The 19,354-nt window shown below is 34.7% G+C and overlaps 1 protein-coding gene across 2 annotated transcripts in view; it reads left to right on the forward strand.

Moving 5' to 3' along the window:
* The first annotated feature begins 2,366 nt into the window (after nt 1–2,366).
* The window catches only part of LOC123559898 (aminopeptidase Ey-like), a 48,547-nt gene continuing 31,559 nt past the window's right edge, over nt 2,367–19,354 (forward strand). The window contains exons 1-16 of one of the 2 annotated variants that reach the window (XM_053552190.1): nt 2,367–2,494; nt 4,147–4,311; nt 5,380–5,567; nt 6,657–6,788; nt 9,539–9,682; nt 9,811–10,036; nt 10,646–10,793; nt 11,877–12,102; nt 12,226–12,350; nt 13,278–13,500; nt 13,992–14,114; nt 14,417–14,614; nt 15,566–15,763; nt 16,522–16,801; nt 17,978–18,133; nt 19,094–19,217. In XM_053552190.1, the coding sequence (XP_053408165.1) occupies nt 5,513–5,567; nt 6,657–6,788; nt 9,539–9,682; nt 9,811–10,036; nt 10,646–10,793; nt 11,877–12,102; nt 12,226–12,350; nt 13,278–13,500; nt 13,992–14,114; nt 14,417–14,614; nt 15,566–15,763; nt 16,522–16,801; nt 17,978–18,133; nt 19,094–19,217 (2,358 nt within the window). In that variant the 5' untranslated portion in view covers nt 2,367–2,494; nt 4,147–4,311; nt 5,380–5,512. The remainder of the gene's footprint in view (nt 2,495–4,146; nt 4,312–5,379; nt 5,568–6,656; nt 6,789–9,538; nt 9,683–9,810; nt 10,037–10,645; nt 10,794–11,876; nt 12,103–12,225; nt 12,351–13,277; nt 13,501–13,991; nt 14,115–14,416; nt 14,615–15,565; nt 15,764–16,521; nt 16,802–17,977; nt 18,134–19,093; nt 19,218–19,354) is intronic. The other variant, XM_053552191.1, reaches the window with a different exon arrangement.

A 19,354-nucleotide genomic window follows, 5' to 3' on the forward strand; every position in this document is an offset into this window, starting at 1 on the left:
ACTGTACAGACACTATTTCGTAACAGTAATGTTAATCTAAAACACATATAAAGTGACTTAACAAGTCAGGATTGTTTCCAATCAATAAGAGAAGAATGGTTACTTCTTGGATCTCCATGCGAAGGTCAAAGCGTACATATAACTGAGAAAAAAAGGCCTTCATGTAATAAATGGGAAGATAGTGATTTTCTTTAGTTTTTTTTTTTTTTTTTTTTTTTTGTTTAATTGTATGTTGGAATATGTAACGGAAACTTACTAAAATCTGTGAAAAGATCCTAAAGTCAAAGCCCGCAGTTATGATTTAGGGTTGACCTTTTTATGGTGTGTGCGTACGTGACTGAAGGTGTCAAGTCCTAAACATGAACCCTGATTGTCTTTTGACTGACATTGGTTGATAAAATTCCAACATATAAAGATTACAAAAGATGTTAACTTTCTTATCTGGTAGGTGTGCTCGCTTTAAAAAAAAATAAAGGTAATTTATTTAATATCCGTAAGCTCTTTGACCTTTCAAACCGCAAGATAAGAACACATTCAGAAGATAACATTTATATTTGTGCAGCATTAAAACACAAGCAGGGGTTGATTATCCTCATAGTATATTAACATAAGCTCTTTTTTTTATAACTCGTTACACTAAGTGTGGAATAGCAAGCACTTCAAACAGTCAATCTCATATTCCTTTAAGTACAAGTGTGTCAAATAAACTGGCGTAATAATGATTTCCGGTTCTTGTACGTTGACCCTTTTACGGGAGAAAATAATTAGAGCCGAAATATTAAGGTTCAGAGAAACCGATGAAAAGAATATAAAATATTAACGTTTTATTATTCCACCTATCCATTGTTCAAATTGGTAGACAGTGGGTGAGTCGGCGCTTCATAATCGTACTGTATACTGTTTGTGCGCAAATTTCAATACAAATTGCTCCGATTTCTCTTTCTATTATTGCCTTTTAGGTTTTCATCGTACTTTATTTATCCGGATAACGTAGAATAAAGCATGGACTCGGCATATGGAAATGAAAATCCTTTTATGAATTATAAGCAACACATGAGAATATTATATTACAACGGGAAGATTACTATATTTCTAAAGATAAAGTATGATATTAAAATGTTTAACATGTTAATAATTTCAAATGTCTAAATCCTCGAGATGTGAGATCTTAACATGCATTACACGAGTGGAACGTTATTTATTTTACATAGTGACTATTATTTACGACTAGTGAATTATTAGATTAATGTAGAAAAAAAAATTCTCAAAAATGCTAAAATGTGATGTTCTCATACTCCAACAATTAAACTTGAGTGTGGTCCAAAGTTTTCAATTCAATAAACACACAACCCACTCTTTTTGTTTGCCGTTTGCCAAAGTATATACTGAAGTTTATTCTAATCTAATCAAAGTCTGCGTTGTAGAACTTTTTATCCGAATGTGCAGAATTACCTTAAACGTAGAAAAAATCCGTCATATGAATGTAAGCTGATTGTAAAACTGTATTCACAATTAAATGTCATGTATAACAGTCATTTTCTTTTTTTTCTTTTTTTTTTTTAAGTTTTTTCTTGTAATACGAATTTCCTACAAAATAATGAGTTTTGGTCTAATATATACCTCAAATATATTTTATACCTCAAATAGGAACCCCTAAAATAGAACGAGAACCCTCCCCCCCCCCCCCCCCCCCCCCCCCCCCCCACACACACACACACACACTGGTATTTCAGACCAAGTTTGATGCAAATCAATCATACGATTCATGAAAAAACAAACTCTTTTTAAAGGGTAAGAAGTGAAGCGAAGCTATATGAACACACTTCAGAGAGGACTTTGACAGGATGCACAGACAAAGTTTGGTGTAATCATGACCATTAGTTTCAGATAAAATGTTTCTGTAAATTGTTGATAAAGGGCAATGAATTATTGACGCAGAACTACCCACCAACACTATTACTTCAGTTCAAGTATGGTAAAGATAAATTCATTTCTCTTATTTGTACATTATATTTCCAATCCATTTTTACACGGTATCTTTATAAACTGCACTTTTTATGTTGTATTTAATATGGTAATCTGCTTCTCAATTTAAGGCTTGTTTATTTTCCATTACTGCTCATGAACAGAGTCTGCAATTTTTACTGTTTGCCTTGTTCTCGGTGCTTCCGAGGGATCTACTTTCGAGATTTTTTTTTTGTTCTCTCAGGCTACATGCTGGTATCGCCAAGACAGCAGCACATAATTTTTAAGCGGCTTCATTGTAACTTTAAAACAAAAAGGGAAAATGTAAATATATGCATGTAGATCCTTGATTTTAGAGAAGTGCTTTCTTTAGGATATTTTTTCTGTGACTTGGCTAAAACCTTAAATCGATAGTATACTTTTGCCAATTTGTACAATTATCTTAAAAAAACATTGTGGTTTTAGGAAGCATAAGCTATGAAGTTTTATAATATCTTTATCCTTTTCTTGTGTTACCTGGAATTTGGATGTAAGTTTTTACTTTTTTCCAATTATTTACAAACGTAATGCATTGAATATGTATGCATGTACTTAAAAGGTGTTTTGCTGCGCGATATGAGCCACGTCATGAGAAAACCAACATAGTGGCTTTGCGACCAGCATGGATCCAGACCAGACTGCGAGGATGCGCAGGCTGGCCAGGATCCATACTGTTCGCTAACAGTTTCTCAAAATACAATAGGCTTTGATAGCCACTATGTTGGTTTTCTCTTGGCGTGGCTCATCTTAGGAAGAAAATCATTCCTTGACGTCGGTGACATAATATTTTACAAGTGTAATACTTTAACCACCTACTTATAAAGAAAATTTTATCTCATTTCAGTTTTACGTTTCACTGCAATATCCTTATCTTTAATAACTATTCAGTTCATACCAGAGTAAATTCACATGTAATATAAGTTTTGCAGTGTATGAAAATGTTTTTAGCCTCAAATGACAGCTTTCAGTGTATCTTGGACAAAAATTAGTTTTACCTTGCGAATATTCGAACTACTTCGTGTACACTTAAGCATTTCACTACATCTTAGCTAATACTATTAATATTGCACGGTTGTAGAAACTTCAAATTAGTTCAATATAACGCATATTTCTAAATCTTTGAACAAGTTCGAGGGGATATCTACCCAGACACCGGTTTCAGACGGCCGTCGATGACACTAAATCAAGCTTTACTCTGTGTCTGTCCGTCCGTCAGCCAGACCTTCATTCATACCTCCTGCGTAAACTTTAAGATTGCATGACGTATTTAACTTGACATAGATGGCAATATGGAAACTACACACGTTCGTTTATTTTGTTGTTTATAAAAATGCGATTGCAATAGCAACAAATAGTCCAAACATATGACAAAAAGCAAACACTGCATTAGCTTTAAAAAGTTTTGTTTTCTCGTTTGGGGCAAACCCATTATTTTATCTGGGGACCAAACGCCGCTCTTCATGGAATTACACGCCTCAACAGTGTATTACTTGATTCTATGCTTCATCCACGTTTTAAAATAAAAATGCATGTATCTAAATTGCTTTTTTACTTTTGCCCCTTGCTATCTTATCTATCTCAACCCGGCTAACTTACTATCATGCACTCGTCTACCACTACTACGTCCATTGAAGCAGGAAATTCAAACCAGCATGGCAACATTTGTTTATAAATTCGTTAAGCGGTTATATTTACGCGCCTTTTTCTTATTTCAAAAAACACGAAAAGCTGGTAAATAGGTAGATGACGGTGTGGAGTACATGAGCATGTTTTTATTTGCTCTGTTTATTCTCAGTTTGTCTGTCTGTGTGTCCTGTATCAGTCAGGAATGGTGGGTTCTGTCATAACTTGAGTACAACAAATTATTTTCTAGAAACTTGTAATTTAGTTGCATTCTATGCTTCGGAAATATCTCACAGATTTTGCTAGATAGAAAGCAGTATCTAGAATAGACTTTTTTATTTTGCCCCCTTCTATCTATGTATGTATGTATCTATCTATCTGTCTCATCTCATCTTCTATCTATCTGTCTATATATCTATCTATCTGGCCTCCATTAAGGCAGGAAAATATATAACCTAGCTATTTGGCGTAACTGAGACTGTGTGATTGTAATAAATTCTTAAAGCTATATATTTACAGTGGCAGAACAACAATTTATTTCTGTAGAGCTTCACACAGACAACACGGAACAACCATATACAGAGAGCAACAAGATTTTCCTGTTGAGCTTGTCTACCATTCAGAGGATGATGTTACTGCACTTAAGGGAAACACTGTTACATTTGTGTGTAGCTTTACTGGGAAGTATGTGTCTTAGAGATAGACTTTAAAGATTGTTTGGAATAATTGAACTTGTCCTTTAACGGAAGCTCTATAGTTATCTACCGATTTATCTATCTATCTGACAGTCCATGCTTACAAAATGATGGCTATATTTGGGCAAGATTTATAATAGAAAATAACTCTATTAATTTCAATCTCATAAGTGACTGCATTTTTTTCTTCTGTGGCTATGAGGACAATCAAAAGGACAAACTGGTAGCCAATGTAATTAAACGCATGTAAAACACCCGTCTATCTGTCCATAGCTTTGTTTTTATCCTAACTTGACAAAGGTATTCATTGCAACATTATGGTTTCATGTGTATGACCCATTGGCATTCGCGCCATTGTACTTTCTTGTCCAGGTCGTAACCTTGTTATCCTTATTCCATTTTGTTTGGATTACATATATTATCATAGTATTGTGGTTTGTATTATAGCAAAATCTTTATTCAGTCATCGAGGTCAAGGTTAGGAAAAAGTCAGTTATTTACTTCTAATTTATAATTCACAAATAGTTGTAAAATACAATCTGGTACTGCAATCAGCAATCAATGTGCTCGTCTGATTTTTGAAAAATAAAAGCTACGAGGTTTTGTCGTCACTTGTTCGTCGGCGTCGGCGTTGATTAAGATTTTTTTGTCTAGGTCCAGGTTTTCTTTGAAACTAGAAAAACCATAGCTTTGAAACTTTGTAGACTTGTTTCTCATCATTTGTTAAGTAAGAACCATAATTCTCGCTTGCACTTTGTCAGAATCATGACTCTTTATTTCAACAAAGAAAATGGATTTGTTCCGGTAAATATTCCTTTAATACTGTAGCTTTAAAATTTTATAATTTTTTCGGCATCAATAGATGAGTGAGAAGGCCAAGAACCATAACTGTCTCCTCACACATTGCCTTATGTCAAGCACTTACAGACACACGTTTGAACTCGTAGGTGCTGCTCTTAGTATTTTTCCTCAAAAGAGACTTATTAGTGTTCTTAAAACTGCACATAACTTTGAGGGTACTAAAGTCGAAAATCTATAAATGTGTTTATCGTTTTAGTCCAACTCCTAGTATCACGTGGGATAGAAAGTCGGGCGGGACACTGTACAACGATCGCATTATTCAAAATTACGAAGAACTAACTATAAAAGACTTAGTGTATGAAGACGCTGGAACCTACGAGTGTAGGGGAATGAACCCTGTTTCAGAACATGCCATTAAACACAGCTTTAAGTTAGAGGTAGAATGTAAGTCGTATAGTAAATTCTAACTTAGCAGAGTACAATGAGACGTTTTGTCATGTATGCAAGTAGAGACTTAATACAATGATAAAATGGACCAAATTTACAGTTATTTAAAGACATTTTAAATTATCTTATATCTAAAAGTATTACTTCAAAATGATTACAATGAAATTTTCACTTTGTCCTGTTGGGGCCTGGCAATTTACTTTGAACTAGATAAAAAGCAAGAACAGTGGATGTTTTTGTTTTTATTTAGTAGTAACTTGAAATAACTAGTATACAAATGTTTCAGTATATGTAGGCCCTACGTTGAATTATGTTCTCGATTGTTTTCGAAATCTCGCTCTCTTAAGACTGGTATACACCGTACATTTGGCTTTGTTATTAATGTAAATTTTGATCATCAAACAACAACAAACAAAAGACTTACTTTAAGGTAGAAAACTATGGCGTAGAGACATTTGTCAGTATATCGTAGAATAAAGCTATAACTCGGCATCCGGAAATGTAAATCATTTTATGAAATAATGGTAGCCCGTGAGAAAATTTGTTAAAACCCAAATGTCGTCATCCTTCTAATGATTAAATGCGATATTTAAATATTTCAAACATTTGACATGTTACTAGTAGTTAATTCCAGATTATGTTTTTAGTCATGAACAAGTGTCTCAGAAACAAGCACACAGACCTATACATTTAATATCACCATATTGCGAGAACGTACATGAATATAAAAGATAAAACAGATTTATTGGCGAAAATGTTATTTCCTATAGTCTTCTGTCAAAAACCTATATTTTGTTTTAAGTTTTAAAAAAATCAGGGCATAATCTTAGGTACATAGTACTAAAGAAAATTGACCAATGCAGGACTACCTTACATGTAATTACCAGCAAACTGCATTATTGTGTAAAAAATATATTGTAACTATTTAACATGTCGATGTACATTAGTAATCATGATTTCACTTTTATTCAATATAACCTGTGGAGAGGTTCTACTAAAAAATTTTACTTTGTTCGTACAAATATATGTTGGAAAATGTTTAAAAAAAATCTGTTGAATATTATGGAGTATGAAATTTGCATAAAGCTGTACCGGAGTGGGTAGCAGAGCCCAAAGATGTTGCTGCTAGAGTAGGCGGAGAGGCCGTGTTTGAGTGCAAGGCTGAAGGTCGTCCAGCTCCAAAAATACAATGGTTCATGAACGGTATACCTCTGGAAGGTAAGTTCAGTTTAAGTCCAGCTTATTTGATATGCCTGCTGTAATGCATTTTTATGGCAGTGTTTCAATCGTAATTCAGTCACAACAAGAGATAATTTTACACACAAAAAAATGATAGTCGGCGCAATGTAGTTAGATAATGATTTATATATTAATTTGGTAAGATCTTGATACAGAGAAGACAGGGTAACCATAAAAATAAAAAAAGATATGTCCATAATTGCAAACAATATGCTTCCAGATCATTTGATCCCGGGGCATAAAATACTGGTAAAAGGAAAATACTTTATGAAAATCGTGCAACTCGAATGAAAACAATTTCGAAGCAAGTTGCAACAATCTGTGATTTCTTGTTTAATTTTTACATTGTTAATGTTGGATGCAGTAAGTACTACTTGTTTACACAAAACTACACATGCATGTACAAGGTAAAACATACAGACGAAAACGAACGAGAAATGTAACACAACTAACGACCCTACAAACATACCAGACGACAAATTTCAAAGCAGCTCAAACAAACGAAAGGCTTCTGGTGTTGGTAATTTTTTGTTGTGATAAGTCACTCGTCAGAAACTATAGTTATCCCTACAAACAGGCCATGAAATTAGCTTATGCACTGACATTTTGATGTTGTAACGATAACCATATTTTGCAAAAGACATTTTAAAGTCAGGCGTGCGTTGTGCTTAGGAGTTATACACTAAAAGATAATAATCTAATACCAATGTTTCACTAGATATTTAATTCAAATGTATAAAATCCTCATCAAATGTATTTAGCTTTGCTTAATATATAAATTAACTGTGTATGTATGTAGAGTTAGGCCATACCAAATTGATTCATAGTTCTTCGGAAAATTTTCAAAAAAAATGGGTGCGAGCGAGCGAAATTTTTTTTTTTTTTTTTTTTCTCAATTTTGATTTTTTCAGAGGCGGGTAGCTTTTACATGGAGCGAGCGGGTATTTTTTTTTTTTTTTTTTTGCAGTTATGATTATACATGAAGTCAACATTTCTTTAAGAATAACACAGAACTTAAACATTTATAGTGTGACTAAGACAGCAGATAGCTTTTCTGTATGTTTTAAAGACTACATGAATGGTTTTGCAAATAAATTCTTGCTAAAACTCACTGAATCACTTTGTTTTTATTTTGTATTTATAATTACTGAGGGATGAGTGTCTTATTTTAAATTTTTGATTGTTCTACATTAATCTGAAGGCGCGCCCATTTAACGGCAGAGGATGAGGAATATTTAAGACAAAACAGGCACCCAAGTGGAATAACATATCTTCTGAAACCCAGTTAGATGGCTTCGACACATGAGCAACTTTGTGCCCCTAGTGAAACTCCAAACGGTAGAGGTGAGGGGAAAGTAATAAATCACTTGACCAATGAGACCAAACGGAGTTGGGCACACAAATGCTTCGACACTGCTCGAATCCATTGGAATAATTTCTTAACAGATAAGCTTAGCTTAAGTTTTTGTGGTAGAGGTTCATTTCAGTCAAAAATGATAACAGACGGACAAAAAAATGATCCCAATATGGCAACTCTTTAAAAGTGTTATTTGTTGTGCTTTGATTGACCAAGAAATTTTGAGTTGGGAAAGTCTGTTTTTTCAGATTCTTTCTTTAAAACAATTCACAGCCAATTAATATACAAACAGGAAAAATTGGGGTTACAATACGACAGAAATTATTTTTATATCTACACAACTTATTTGAAAAGCTGAACATTTTTTAAAAATGAATATATGCATTTTGATAGAATATCTGACTGCCGTACTAAAGAAGTTACGTTCAAAACGATTTGGGCCCCGAGACAATTAATGTGATGGATCCATCAGTCAGGATCTGTGAACAAACTTTTTTTTCAAGAAAGCACTGGCTTTGGCTCTAGATCTAAAATATTTAACTAAACACACTGATAACAAATGGTTTGAAAACTTTATCTGAACAATATTTCTATGTTTAATCGAAATATTTTCAATTTGAATCCCCGTGGCCGTGCACGTCTTTCAAGTCGGGCTTTGGTCTTTTCACTGTATAATTTGAACAATCGTAGAACGTGCCTACTTCATCACCTACCGGCACATCGAAGGACATGTGTGGCACTAGCACAGACACTTCAGATTTAAAACAAATGATGAACAACACCATAATTCCTGACTTTTTGAGTTTGTGTCATCAGCTACAGGTATTACGAACGCATGGATTCCGATCAATATCACTTTGACGCATTAAAACAGCGATAAAACCTGTTTACCGTTATCATTCCTGACCGCGTAATCAGAAAAAAAAAAATTTTTTTCGGCGATTTTTATGTACGTGCGGGCGGGTGATTTTTTTTTTTCTTTTTCTCGGGAATGAAATCATTGATGCGGTAGTTCCGACGAACGACAAATCAATTTGGTATGGCCTTAGATAAACAATTTAATTTCATGCTATAATAGCCTTTTGTTTGTACAACTTCAAGATGTTTTAGTGATTGTACACATTCATACTGTGTTTAGCAGTACACATATTACGTATTTTAAAACTAATGCATAGTACTATTAATACACGTAAGCTTGTTTATTTTAATTTTACATATATTGTATGCTATACTTGTTCGTAATTTCAAATGTGAAATATTGGTCTTGTATAGCTTTAAACAAACGATATATTGCCTAATAGAGAGCATAATTTATATCAAACATACTGTTGTCTTTTAGGATAAAATCGCAATTCTATATTATGTTTTACAGATTGGAAAGATGACAGTTGTAGAATTGTAACAAATGGGCAGTTGCAATTTTTGAACTTGGGACAAGAAGATGCTAAACGCATACAGTGCAATGCCTCAAATCACCATGGCTACCTGTTGGGGGATGTTGCATTAAACATTATGGGTAAGTAGGCCTATATATTTCAAGGTAAACTGTAATATTTTACTACAGGCATGTGATTTAACGGACTATTACAAGTTATAATATAAAGAAAGAAGTTGTAGAATAAAGTATTGATTGTTATATTTCAGCACCTCCTGACCAACCTACAGACGTCACTACCAGTGCATGTATGAGCCGTAGTGCAAATGTAACTTGGACAGAGGGATTTAACAATTTTTCTCCTATCACAACGTTCTATGTTGAATACAACCACTCATTTGCTCCGAATTTTTGGAATAAGGGTGCTATTGTGACAGACCCATCAAAGACAGAAGCCAAAGTCTGGCTTTCACCCTATGCTCGCTATACATTTAGGTAAACTTTTAAATGCAAATTACAACTTAGAATAATCTTGTTAGGTATATGTTTTGTATGCTAATTACAAAGTTAAGTTAAACTTTTAAAATGAGGTACATTTTTGGACATGCATACATTTGCTACAGATATTCCGTTTACAAGCAAATTATATTAAGATAAAACTTTAACGTATAGGTGAGCTTTCGACCTAAAGCAAAGGACTTTAGTTTTAATGTTGTAACTAATGCAGAATGATAGAATGATGTAAGAATCCATGTGTTCAATCGTTTACTGAAGTGTTGTTTGAAAAAAGAAAATACATTTCAAGTAAAAGTAAAAATCAAATTTTGTTTTCAGTTGTAGGGTTAGATTTAATTTTCTACATACTCGTATATATCCATTCAAATGTAGAATGTTTACAAGAATCCACTACTAATGTAGAATGTTTACCAGAACCTAATAGCAAAACCAGTTTTCAACTTTTGATAAGCCATTTGGTTAGTGAATCGGAATCATTAGACCAGAAAATATAAATATTTTCTAATGATTAACAATTACAAAACAACAGCTTCAGATAATCCCGTTTCAGACGACTTTTTCTTAAATCTTGAATTATTGTTTTCACAGAGTTATTGCTGAAAACGAAATAGGTAGAAGTATGCCAAGTGATCCTAGTGTTAATGCATGTGCTACAGAAAGTGACAGGCCAGAAAAACACCCGACCAACGTTCATACAGATATAAGTAAAACGGGATGGCTAATCGTCAAATGGGATGTAAGTGAAGTTTTATTTTCAATATAACTTTTTTTGCTTCTACAAAAAGTAGAATAAGTGATAATGGAATAGTATTTAGACAGTTGATCAGTGTGTTTAAGTACACACCACGAAATGCTATTTTAAGTATGTACTGCATAGAGCAACACAACCATGAGAAAAAGACATGTTTAAAAAAATAAAGCTATTGATAATGTAGCATTTTGAAGTCAAAGAGCCTAAATATTAGATCATATAGATATTAGAAAATGAATAAGTACAACTTCAGATACTATATCTTCTATAGACTAAAGATGTCATCAGTGGTCAACCGTTAAAATAATGTTCCTTCTAGAAGGAAATGTAGCAAATAAAATCTGTAAAAAGATCGTTTGGGAGCAAATAATGCAACCAATAAGAATAATAGCAGACTCGGTTTGATTGCCTCTGTTCATCAGAGGTAATGAAATGTGTAACACCTCCCACGCCCACTAGCACTGACTTAAGCGGAACTCTATTACACATATGTTGAATGGGCTCCATGATCCCAAAGGACCAGAAAATATAACAACCCTGAATCCAAGTGCGGGGAGACTTTTTACAGCCGCCACACGGAACTTAAAGATTGCTATTGTAATAGTTAATAAAATCTGTAAAAAGATCCTTTGGAAGCATAGAATGCAACCAATAAGAGTAACACAGAATTTTTAAGAATATCTCAATAATTCGTTATCAGCATAACATCATATTTACATTCATTATGTAGTTAATAGAAAAATAACGTTTATTCTTTTATAAACCATTTTGGTGCAATAATGTCAAGTGCGTCCCTTTCCATAGGACTGAACGTGCGATCTGACATTGTTCAAAAAGGAAAAAAAATAAACAAAATGGCGTTGTTCAAACTCCGTAAATTCGGCGATCAAAATTTTTTTTAAAAAAAGCATTCATTAATACTTTAAATTCCTAATCAATTCAACTGTGCAAGTTTTCCTAGCGCGAGTCATTGATTTTCCAGAAATCCCAATGTGATTTATACCTGAATAACATGACAAGAAATAACAATTAATTCCTAAATGAAACATTGTCATTCTCTATTTCTAGAGAATGGAAGAGATAGAACACAACGGACCAGGCTTCAGATACAATCTTATCATAAAGGAAGATGGCAGAACTATCAAGACTGAAATTTATGACTGGACTGTTAATAAACAGGAAATATATATGGGTACTGTGTACGAACCATATGAAATTCATGTTGAAGCTGAAAATGAAAAGGGACCATGTCCATACCGCACAGTTATGCATATTGGACATAGTGGGGAAGCAGGTATTTTGTATGTTCTATGTTCACCGTAAAATGATAATTCTAATTTGTCTAAGCTTGATTACCTAAAATGTCTAGAAAATATCATTTATTGACCTTTAGTTGTTTTTGCATTGCTTTTTTCAGCTCCTCTTATAACACCAGATAATTTTGAGCTAGTTGACATTATGTCTGCATATGAGGCAACATTCCAATGGGATGCAGTCGACACATCACCAGAAAAGATACGAGGAGTGTTCAAAGGTTACAAGGTAAGTCTTAGGTATGATGAAAAGGTATGACAATTTTTTTATCCCTTTTTAAACAGAAATCAAAACACCTGGTATAGAAGTTTGTTTGTTTTAGTAGGGTTTAACGTCACACCGAGACAATGATAGGTCATATAGTGACTTTCCAGCTTTGATGGTGAATACCCCAGGTGCGCCTCCGTGCATCATTTCATCACAGGTCGGCATTTGGGAAAAAGCACCGACCTGCCGTAAGCCAGCTGGATGGCTTCCTTACTTGAAGACGCACCATGCGAGACTCGAACCGATTTCGATGATGGATAAGTGATTCAAAGCCGGCGACCTTAACCATTTGGTCACGGAGGCCCCTGATATTGAAGATACATATTATAAGGGAGCTAAACGACAACTGATTTACATGTATTCTGTTGTACAATGGTTTTACAGCAATATACGTCCGATCGTTTATTTTTAAAATCATAGATCTCTTTAACGATAAATGTTTCAACTACATCCGGCTGTCTGAATAGCAAACGTGTTAACGTTGTGTCACGGTGTACATTTCTTGCTTTATATCTAGTAGATTACACTGTGAAATATGTCTACAAGAACATAGAGCAATAAATCTAGAAGAAGGCTTTGTGAAATAAATGTAGAAGAATTACATCTTGACGACACAGTGAACAGTGTTTTTATCCAGTTGTTAACAACGTGGTTTATATCTAGACGAGAGTTGTGTTATTCATATGTAGAAAACACACTGATTTATAACTACAAGAACAGTGCATGATCTAGGAAAACACTATCCGATTTATTTGTACAAAAGCCGAGTGCAGTATATTTATGTGGTTTTTATCGTTTACGAGAAAATAGAGTATTATAAGACAAAATTTTATGAAAAACTATTCAGTAATAAAGTAAGTAAGTTTTTCTGGTGATTTCAAATAACAGATTCGTTACTGGAAGACTGGTCAGAAGAATACCTCAATGACGGTTATAGAGGTGCCGAGAACACCCGCAAGGGACACTAGAATTAAAAAGCGGGCTATTACAGAAACTGTCACAGTGAATAGTTTACCTCCTTTTTCTGACCTTGAGGCAGATATAGTTACGGCTAACACATACTTCATCTCTGACCCCAGCAACGTCGTCAGTTTCAGAACACCGGAAGGAGGTAAGACCTACTCATACGTAGCTATGATTAAATTCTTTGCTAGAATTTAAAAAAAAAAACTTGCAGTTGTGTTTGCTTCCAGAAGAGAACAATAGACTATATACGGATGTCACAGAGTTTCTTGATTCTGTACCAATACAAACCTATTCTCCTGTTCACCGCCAATAACTAATAACTTCTCCACAAGAATCAGAGATGGAGGACGATTGATTTCAGACACAATGTCTTTTTATCGAATCGTCACGGAGAACATGCGCCTCGCCCGGGAATCGAACTCACGACCCTGCGTAGATCTGTGCTCTCTCTACTGTGCTAAGCGGGTGGACGTTAGATTGCGTTATACAGTTTTTATAAGTACAGCTGGAAGTGAAAGGGTAATTGGTTATGATGGCAACATAAACTGCATACGTGAACAAAGTTTTAGAGCCAGTCTGTGTATCCTGAACGCCGCTTGCATTTGATTTTTTTTAAGTGCAAAACATGTTTTGTAGTTCCTGGCCCAGTGAAGAACGCCCAAGTTGTGGTAAGTGGAGCCCACCATTTTCAAATTCAGTGGGAGCCTCCGGAAGAACCAAATGGCATGCTTCTCGGATATGACATTGGATATAGAAAAGGTATATCTTCTAAGAAATACATAACATAAAACTATAGATTAAAGTGGAAGTCGTTCATTAGACATGGATGCCTATGGCAATGTTTCAAAATGAATTATATTTCTCTCATAGACCCAGATGTATTCTCCGTATTGTTTCAAAACAACAAAGTTCCGTTCTAAAGCCATTTAAATCTGCTTGGCTGCGTGCGCCTAAATGATCTTTGTTTTAACGAAAACATTGCACGAGATTGTTTGTTAGAAGATTTCATCATGAAACTTTGAAAAATATAACAAGTATAGTATTACAATGTGTTTTTCAAGTCAATGGTTCAAACATTGGAGAAGTACTGCGGACGGACAGGTATGATGATCCACAACTTAGTCAGGCCTTGATAGGAAATCTTGAGGAAAACCAGCCGTATATGGTGTATGTCTGGGCGAGGACAATAAAAGGTCGAGGAGAAGATTACTTTCTTGATGCAAAAACTGCTCATGCTGGAAATAAGTCTGAGTTCTTCAGTGGGTATACTACACTTAGACTACTTTAACCTTAGGAATACTATTCCAGTTCTAAACATAAACAGCTTAGCCTGAGAAGAAGTCGTTGATAATGCAGTTTAAACATAATTCAGTATCTCTATATTAGAAACACCTCCTTATTGTTACGACATTGACAGTTTTTTATGTTAATTTTCCGAAAGAGGACGAACTTTAAAGTTGTCAGACTGGATTCCCTGGCAAAAGGAGACTGAGTATTGCATCCGGACAGCATGCAGTACTACCAGAACTGCCGTTATGTAATCTTTATATTTCTATTATTTTACTGCCATTTTACTTTAGTCCCTCCAGTCAGTGTGAACATCTCAAATGACACTGTTGTAGTACGTACCGGACAGATACTGCTACTCACGCGCATGACTGCATCCTGTAATCCGCCGGATCCACAATCAACTAACATTCATTCATTCATTTATTCATTTTATTTGTAGATCGGTAAAACACACAACCTTTGGCAATTTACAAAATTATTTTACAAATATGGCCCAGACAAACAACATAAATGGAATATTACAGAAGTTTCAACACATATAAAATTCAATTCTTAAGGATAATATCACAAATAATACAAGAATAATCAAATCAAGAAGTAGTTACATGGTCAAGAGATTGTCGCCTCGTTCTAAATGCCTCCTTAACGTAGTGAGCACTCTTAAGCGTAAGTTTTTGCTACTTGTTGACACTATATTTGCGTGGGCCATGGGCTATATTCTAAATATTTATTTCTTATATCTACATATTTTGGACAACATTGGCAGGGACCAATATTTCTAATGCCTAGTGGCGTAAATGGCGGGCGTATATCAAAGTGTCAGTTAACGCTTATTCTGGCATAATAACAAATACAAATTCGTGCTTTCGGCCAAAACAGCCATCATGACTGTCATATTTTACTTTTGTTTATCACTACAGGTCACCAGATCAGCAGTTATGCCAGTATATCGACACCAACAACGACACAATGTGACGCCAAGACATGCCAAAACAACACTTCAAAGCCAGTTATGTACGACCTCATCAGGTTACCGCAGTCCTTATGGCCAAAATTATACAATATAACAATTCAACCATTTATTTACGACGTTGATCCAATGGAGTTTTCGTTCGCATGTAAGATTTATTTCTGTATGTAAATTTATCGAAATATGAAAGAAGTCCAAAAGAAGTTGATGACTTTTCAATCATAAGGCGGTCTAGCTCGGGTTATTTCACTGACTGCATTCAAGTCGACCATTTGATTTATATAACAGAATGCCCACTTACCTCAACAGGGAGAGCGCTGACTTACGGATCGCGGGGCCCTGAGATCGAACCCCGGGTGAGTAGCATAATCTCCCCGACGGTACGATAAAAGACAATTTTTCTGAAGTTATTTCGTCCTCTGATTTATATCGACAAATTGGCAGTTACGAGCAAAGGACATGTTTGTACTGGTACAAAATTCAGGAACACCAGTTAGGTTAATTGCCCGTTGTAACATAACTGTAATAGTGTTGAAAAATATTGACAACTGAGGTTATTTAATATATAAAATCCAGCTTTTGTTTGTATCACTGGTAGTGTATGAATATTTATTATATTAACCTCAAATGTTCGGTACGTGTTTCTTTTCTCAAAATGAGCGCTCATAAAAATTTTGTTTTATTGTATTTTATACTAGTGAGCGAACGACCAAGATATTTATGTAGTTGTTGTTCTATACATTACACAAATCTATCCATCATGCGCATTTAGGCTCGCAGTCAACAAAGAGAAAAAATAAATACTAAAAAGCCGTCTCCACCAGACCTCTCAGACTTTGATTTAATTACAGTAGTACTGTCTGAGCATGAGAAATACGTGCTACCTGCTATATCCTTTAATTTCAGGCGAAGCTATAATTCACATGGATTGTAAAGAATCTACTGACCTGATACTTATACACTCTGTTGGCCACAATATATCGTTCATCTCCATCGAGAATGAGACTGGGACCATAGAGCTAGTTCACTGGTGGCACAATGACGACTTAGAAATGCTGCAGATCAAGTCAAAGTATATGCTTACTGAAGGAGAAGAGTATGTCCTAACAATACAGTCTGTGAGCAGTATGTCTGAGAATCTTAGGGGTTTCTATTATAGCCCATATAGGGAAGGAAATCAAACAAAGTATGTTAAAGTTGAGTTTTATTAATTTTATATTTCATTACTCTAAATAACGTACCACCCGCTTAGCTCAATAGGCAGAGCGCAGATCTACGCGATCGCGGGGTCGTGAGTTTGATCCCCGGGCGAGGCGTATGTTCTCCGTAACGATTTGATAGAAGACATTGTGTCTGAAATCATTCGTCCTCCACCTCTGATTCATGTGGGGAAGTTAGCAGTTACTTGCGGAGAACAGGTTTGTATTGGTACAGAATCCAGGAACACTGGTTAGGTTAACTGCCCACAACTGAAATACTGCTGATAAACGGCGTTAAACCCCCAAAAAAATCCAAATAACGTCATTTCAGCAGAATTAATCACATCAGGAAGCTAGGGTAAAGACGCCTTTCATGTAACTATTTTTACTGCTATTGTAGAAATTAATGGACAGGAAATTTCAGAATTGACATTTCAGAAAATTTAAAGTTGCAGTCGATTTTTTTTTTTATTTGGGATCAGATATTTGTTAGCTCGATGTTTGCCACGTGATAGATTACAAAAAGAAATGGCATTTTATGTCCACTCCAACGAAATTGATGCGTATTATGTGGCTTCTGTTGTTTAACACGTGCGATATCTTCATAAATTTGCACTTTTAGAGGTAAACTTTACACCATTCTTCGGTTTCATGTCACGTTTCAAAACAGTACTATTATCTCATGTTTGCAAATTCAAAGTACAAACATTATTTCATAAGGATATAGCTGTTCGTGTTAGTTTGTGTAAAAACAATGGAATCTTTATCGTTTCCATGTTTTGATGTTGTTTATATACTTGATGGATATTTCCATCAGAACAATATGCAGCCAAGAGACAAGGCTGTCAGAAGTAGTGAACAAACATTTCATAAGAGGATACACTAAACGTCTTCGTCAATTTAAAGTAATAGTGCATTAGAAAGAAAATCGAATCCTGCCAAAATGCTTGACAACTTCTCATCACCCCTTTAAAAAAGCTGAAACAGTTTAGCATCTTTACAAATACATATATATTTTCTAACTGAAGCACATGAAAAATTTGACTTCTTTTGATAAAAACATTTGTTCTTTACATATATTGAATTATTTTCCTTTATAGAATCTGATAGTATTAGATAAAGCCCGATTTTGACTCTACTAGTGATAAATGATACTATTTTAGATATATATTTACAACCATGATGGAGCCAACAGATGCCAGACGAGTATTTCCTTGTTTTGATGAACCTGACTTTAAAGCCGTATTCATTTTCAATATCATTCGAAAAGAAGGACTTACAAGCTTAACAAATCTACCACGAAGACTAACACTAGGACCGTAAGTAATAACTGGACCTTGAAACATATAAATGTAAGTTCTTGATTTTGATCATTTCTAGAAGTTTAAAGGAGAAGCAGTCTTTAGAGAGAAGCTGAGATTTCACACGTCTGATGCACTTGTTTCATGTATATTGCGAACGTAACGCGATAGGTAAATCGTGTACGTAGAAATTGCAATGTTATAATTAAAGATCCTCAGACGCTTATTGAAAGAATGACATTCTTCACGTACTCGTCTAAGAACGAACTATCAGCTTTCTAGTCAATATATTACGATATTTAGAATATTATGCTCGAAAATTGAAACAACAAAGGATTTTTCTCAGACAAACCTACACAATGGCTGATCAAAGTTGCTATTATTTATGTACAAATGTATAGATGGCACAAACGGTACGTGACCAGACGTGTTATCATTTAAGGACATATTCATGTATGTATGATGGCACAACCTTAGACAGTTTCTGGCCAAACTCGCTGTCATTATGTATCGGTGGCAATGACTTTAAAAACAGTTCCTGATCAAAGTCGCGATGATGTATGACACAAACTGAGATAGTTCCTGATTAAACTAGCTATTATTCGTGTATATGTTATGTTCATTGCACTAATTCTATGAATCGAGTTTTAATTGTCATGTTCCAGATAATGCACAAATTGCATACCTGTTATCACTATAGTTTACTTTTAAACTTATGTTAACAATTTTAGAATAATATAAGTATACAATGCAATATGTTGCTTGATATATTATCTGTCAAGATCTAACAATATTTTCTGATGCAGACAAGTCATGGCTTTCCGTGCAGCCAGGTAAATAGTTTTGATATATTGGTCTACTTATATTTTACACAATGTAGTTGATTTTCAAAAGACGTGGTATTTGTCTGACTTTGCAAATCTTAGTGAATTAGAATTTCATATACATACAAATGTAAATGCATTTGAATTATTTAAGTGATGCTGAAGGTTACTATACGGACATATTTGATGAGCCAAGAAATGTGCCAATGTCGACATACCTCGTTGCCATAGCTATCGGCGATCTGGACAACCTAGCGTCCACCGTCAACAATGTATCGGTAAGTAAATGGAACTGTTGTCTTGAAGAGTAAAAATTGAGACATGAAATATGAGGTAGTAGGCCCGTAATTATTACCAGCACTTTACGTTTTTTCATATGATTATTCGGTATTTTTCGGGTTTTTTACGGTCAGCC

Source organism: Mercenaria mercenaria, chromosome 10 (genome assembly GCF_021730395.1).
Source record: "Mercenaria mercenaria strain notata chromosome 10, MADL_Memer_1, whole genome shotgun sequence".
Classification (NCBI taxonomy): Eukaryota; Metazoa; Mollusca; class Bivalvia; order Venerida; family Veneridae; genus Mercenaria; species Mercenaria mercenaria.